Here is a 5,797-nt window from a genome sequence, read left to right on the forward strand (position 1 = left end):
TTGCCCACCTTCGTTCGCCTCCCGTGTCTAGTCGACGACCGGCTGCTCGGGGCCTTCCTCGTCTTAACGCGCCTTCCTCCGTGCCTCGAGGAGGCGCCACTATAGGCGTGGCGACGCTTATGGCCGCGCTTCGAGCGCACAGTCGTGGCCGAGGACGAGCTCTTAGACCGGGCATGGCGGCGGCTCTGCTGCGCCTCTTTCTTCCGTGGCGCCTTTCCGACCGTGTCGCCGAGCTGGCGCGGCTTCGGGCTTTACGCGCTCGTCCTCTATGACGAGGGCGGGATGAGTGGCTTGATCTGCTGCGGCTCGTCTTCATCCTGGCACTGCGACGCCTTGGAGCCTCGCTTGCCGTTTCGTCATGCTGCTTGCCGAGGAGCTCCTCGAGCGCTTCGTGCGACTCACTCTCGGGGCTCTCCGTGCCACTGCCTTGCTGGTTGAAGGTTTTTCGGTCTCGGGCTGTGTTGCCTCCTCTGCCTTCCGCGACTTCCGAGCTGCCGTGGGCGCGACGGCCTTCGGCGCTAGCGGGTCCACCGGCACGGCCTTGGGCGGTCGACCGCGTGGTCGCTTGGCAGCCGGAGCCTCCTTGGAAGCGCCAGGGGCACTGTCAGCAGCAGCAGCAGCAGCCTGGCGCTTCGCTCGCACGGCCTTCGGCGGATCCTGCTTTCCATCCTTCTTTTTCTCCGGCATGGCGTCGTCGCCTCAGCTCTCTCTGCGCCGTGAGCCTTCGATCCGGAACAGCCCGGTCTCGCCTGCGTAGCCACCTGCTGGGAAGCGGGAGCCAGTAGAGGGCTTGGGCGGAGTAGCGACGATGCGCAGCAGCTGGCCCTTCTGAGCTGCTGTCGCTGACTGAGCGAAAGCCGCGTTCTGTTCTCGTGCACCTCGTGCGTGTATTTCTTCTTCCTCAGTATCTGCACTGTCTCATGGAGATCTTTATAGCAATTTAATACACCGCGCAATGTGCAATCTTAATAAAAGCACTTGCTCATACGCACGACGTAGGTAAAAGGCAGCGAAGCGATGTGTTTGGCGAGTTTATGTACACAGTCCTTAAAAAATCATCACCATAGAGTCCATACCAAACAGCGGCCACATGATGGCGGACAAGGTTGCGAAAATGTTGTTTCATACGCCAATCAGATCGATTCGGCATAGTTTTGGAACATATTCGACCGTCTACTACACAGATGCCAGCAGAGCCAGCAGAGAGACTCACATGCTAGCAGTTACCCAACAACAACGTATTATAACGGCCACAGTTTTAACTCGATCAACGTGCATGGCCGAAGCGCCTAGAAGGAAATAGAAAGAAGCAGATACAAAAAACCGATACAAGAAACAGAGAGAAAGAAAGATAAGAAGAAAGAAAGAAAAATAACGAGCGACAATGAAGGCCGCCCAGCTTAAAACAGATAGAAAGACATGGAAAGAAAGAGGAAGCGATGAATAGAAAGAGAGAGAAAGGGAAGAAAGAGAAAGAAATGTACAAAGGGCGAGAAGAGAAAGAAATAGATTCCATTCCGCTCTCCTCCATTCCATGTTTATCACGGAGCCATTTTAAGTGGATGACCACCTAAGCTGTGTAACACGTGGCACAGAGGTGTCACTGAATTTTGCTGAAAGGTACGGAAAGGCGCATAATGTTGGTGAAAGGTTACAGAAAGACGCAGCATTTCCATGAAAGGTACAGACATATGAAGAAAGTCTGTTCTGAATGTAGCATACGCTCATTTAAAGTTTACATTTGGGTGGCATCCATCTTTTTGCCGCGACATGCGTCGTCTTCTCAACCGCTATTGTAGCTTAGCACGTACAGGATGCCGCGCTGTTTAGGTTCGTTCACACCGAAGGCGGAGCGGCCAAAGCGGCGAAAAGCACTCGCAACAACAACGCGGCCACACACCACAACAGCAACGCGGCCAGGCGGCTTGTTCGTGCACCTGTTCGGAACGCACGTTTTGCCTGGCTGCACCCGCGGCCAAGGAAGCGGGGCATCTCTCGCTTTTGCGGGCGTGTTGCCATCACGTGGAACTGCTTGTCCACCCTAGCCACCCTAGCCACCCTAGCCGCCTACGCCGATCGCGCCTTTTCCGCCTTAACCGGATGTTTACACCAACGCCACCGCCGCATGGCGTTCTGATTGGCGGACACCAAAGCGGACACCTTCGGCGGGCGGAAAAAACCAGTCCCCGAGCGATCCCGCTCGCCGCCTGGCGAGGAGGATTCCTCCGCTTTCCTGCTCGTGCGCTTTAGCCGCTCCGCCTTCGGTGTGAACCACGGTGTGAACGAGGCTTTACGCTCGAGGGCGCGGGTTGTACTGCCGGCCACGGTGGCCGCATTTCGATGGGTGCGAAATGCAAAGAAAATCGATTGCCTAGAGTTAGGTGCACGTTAAAGAACCCCAGGTGGTAGAAATTTCGGGAACCCCCACTACGGCCTCTCTCATAATCATATCGAGGTTTTAGGACCTAAAACCCCATCAGTCATTATTATTTATTATTACGTCGTCTTTTCTAGCTTCCCACCCGCGCTTGGCGTTTCGTGCACGACCCTGAGGAGCCATTTGAGCAGCATGCGTATTTTGTCAGTATCAAACGGGTGACTAACTGTCAGCGTGTGCCAGATATTGTGTTACTTTAACGCCATCACATCTTTATAAACGTATTAGCTGTGCGTTCTTTTGATACATCCTGTTTTGTGTTTGAGCAGGGCGCTGCAAGTGTCGAGCTGTGACAGATTTTAGTTCGCGCTCGCCCTGCCTGTGTTCTTTTCGAGCGTCGTTTGTGCTTGAGCAGCGCGCAGCTAATTTCGAGCTGCTCACCGTTCTTCGCCTGACATTCCTGTTGTTACTGTCGCATTCATTGCTTCGCCCTTGCAGCGAAATTGTGGCTTTTTTTGGTGCCCGTTACTTGCGTGAAGTATGCATATATAGTAGGGCCTCAACCACCCATTTTAAATGACGTCTAGATTAAGTGTTGTGAGCCCGCTGCAGCAAAACCAGGAAAATTAACCGGCAAAAAAACGCCAGGTCTGCGCGGAAAGCGCAGCACGGTCACAGCGAAAGCTCGAAGAGCGGCATTTCTAGAGCTCGTTATTAGCTCTCTTGTGACTACTAATACAAGTACACTAGCAACGTACCCACTACGCCACAAATCATATTTTTTGTGGAGTTGGGAAGCACCCACCACGACATTACTCGCCATTCTGCGTAGAATCGAGGTACCATCTGTAAAGCATTATGTGCAGTTTCTTGATGCGACGCCTGATGACGAAGAAGAATTATGACCGAGCCTTTTGTAATGGGTTGGAAGCTTTAAAGGTCCCACTAGTTACGTAATTCGCATTGTGTGACTCCCGGTCGTTATTTCACTCTCCCACCACACTTTATAACATACGCTAACGTGAGAAAGAAATAGAGAGAGGGAATTAACTTTATTGAGACCCTGAGGAAATGGATCATCGGAGCTTTATGGGCTTCCTTGGCAACCAATAAAAGTACACTCGCGAGGAACCCACTACGCTATAAATCATCATAATTTTTGTGAAGTAGGGAAGCAGCCACTATGCAATTTTTCGTCATTCTGCGGAAAACCGTGGTATCTGCTAAACACCTGTAAGGCATTATGTGCACTTTGTTGATGCAGTGGCTGATGACGATGAAGAATTGTGGCAGAGCTCGTTGTAATGGGTTGGACGCATTCAACAACCCACTCGTTGCGCAATTCGCATTGTGTGACGCCTGGTTACAGAATTCGCGTTGTGTGACGCTTGGTTGTTATATTTATTACTCCTCTACCACGCTACATTACATATGGTAATGTGGTTCCTCCCCACATGAAGCCTGTATAGGGTCTTTTTGCAAAGCAGTTTCAAGCACCGGCATGGCTCTGAGGTAGAATACTGGGCACCCACGCAGAGGGTGCAGGTTCGACCATCGTTCCATCCTGGAAATCTTTCCTATTTCGTTTTTTTTTCTTATTTCGAGCGATAGTGGTACGGACACCGGCAGCGGCGGCTGACAACTACAGCGCCAAAAACTGCCCTTGTTGTGATCTCATAACAGCTTTCGATGTAAAAATGGGTGCCCATTCCCGCTGTGAAGCCGTGGTATAGACGATTTTCCGCAGCGGCTCACGGGCGCTGCCATGTTTGATCACGTGATCGTAACTGGCCTTCCCCCAGCCAACGCATTGGGCCAGCGAAGCGGCTGTGGCCGTACCACACAAGCTGGTTGCAGCAAGGTGTAAGCAAGTCACATGCCTGCGGAGCAAAACATAGTTCTACATGTAATCGCCTCAAATTTGATAACGTCGCGACATTTGCGTTTGTTTGGTACGTACTACGCCACAACGATAAGCGATATATTTAATCTGCTTCGTGCCTTCAATTGGCGTATGCCTTTAATTGTTGTGTTAGCAACCGTCATTAGCTGGGGTTATAAGCCAAGATGGTAGCACCCTATGCAGACGGGACCGCCCGCTTCGATCTGAACTCGCGCTTGCAACTCGCCCGCTGTACTCACAGCAATAAATAAATGGCGAAATCGGCCATCGCTTTGTGTCGGCTCACGCTAGGGAAAAAGCGTCAGGTATGCTTTGTCTTTATTATTGCGATTAGCTGTGTTTATTTAGCCACGCCTGCTAAGCCTTGTCCCGACAATATGAGAATGAATCTTGGAAACACTGCAAAATACTGACGAGTACATTGTTCTCGAAGCTTCAGGACGCGAATATAAAGCAAATAAATACGTAGGCTTGAACTTACGGGCCACACAGCGCGGGACAACGACGTGATAAATTCGAGGCGGAAGGAAACTGCATCCACAATTGCCGCCATGTTTACTTTTCCGCCGCTGCCGTCTGCTCGCTTTTATTTACTGGCGCGCGCGCAGACGCTATGGTGTATTAGAATGGGGCAGTCTGCCGTCTTCGCAGCAAACCAATGGGAGAACGGTGGTCACTTTTGCGATGACGCCACCAGTGGGCGCCACAATCGAACGGTGTGCCGACCGCGCGAAATTTAAATCGGAATTGCGAAAATTTCTGCCGTTCTTGAGTCAAATGGTCAAGTAACACGAGTGAAACTAAATATATATGCGAGATTTAAACACTTAAACACATCTAGCTTCATTATTGCAATAAATAAAGATGCTTCTGCGTGGTATGAGCTTGCACAATTCCTATCGCAGAGCAGCGTCCCAGATCGTCTGCATGCTTACTGTTTTGATTGCAAAAGGCATAAAAAGGCACATCGCTGTTCATTCCATGCATATGTACGCCTGTCTAGCTATCACAGTAATTTGAAGTTATGCGTCGAAACACAAGAGGAGGTCCGCAAGGCTAACATTAACAGCATCAGGTGAGTTGCACGACCACCCTTCACCTGCATCAGACAGAAGAGCAGTCGCAAGGTTTTGGACAGAAAAAATACAACGCTCAATGACGAATGCTGCTCCATTTTTTATAGTAATATGATTTTTATCCTCAAAGGGGAGCCAAAGCGCAGGAATGCAGCTAAGTGCACCGCGTTGTATTCGGGGTGTCGGATTTCTCCTATGCGAATAAGTCCGTAATTCCAATCGCTCTGCAAAAACTTGAATGCATCAGGCTTCCTCAAACACTCAGTCGGCCACGCACACGAAAAAATTCGCTAACGCGTCTTGAGAAACAGAAGGGAACAATCAACAAGTTTCGCACGTGCACGCACGACCAGCGCGGCAACTACAATTACCGATCTCGGAGGCTTTGTATCTCAGCTTGCCATAAATTACTTCAGGGAGAGGCGTCAGGTGGCGACACAG

At 50.8% G+C, this 5,797-nt stretch overlaps 1 protein-coding gene across 1 annotated transcript; it reads right to left on the minus strand.

Annotated features, from left to right (window-relative positions):
• Positions 1 to 266: 266 nt before the first annotated feature.
• On the minus strand, positions 267 to 687 carry LOC119404509 (NADH-quinone oxidoreductase subunit I 2-like). The gene is made up of 2 exons (XM_037671071.1): positions 403 to 687; positions 267 to 323 (listed from the first exon to the last, which is right to left on the minus strand). The coding sequence occupies exons 1-2, from the start codon at positions 685 to 687 to the stop codon at positions 267 to 269; spliced, it is 342 nt and encodes a 113-aa protein (XP_037526999.1).
• Positions 688 to 5,797: the final 5,110 nt, after the last annotated feature.

The sequence above is a fragment of the Rhipicephalus sanguineus genome, chromosome 1 (genome assembly GCF_013339695.2).
Source record: "Rhipicephalus sanguineus isolate Rsan-2018 chromosome 1, BIME_Rsan_1.4, whole genome shotgun sequence".
NCBI classification, from domain to species: domain Eukaryota; kingdom Metazoa; phylum Arthropoda; class Arachnida; order Ixodida; family Ixodidae; genus Rhipicephalus; species Rhipicephalus sanguineus.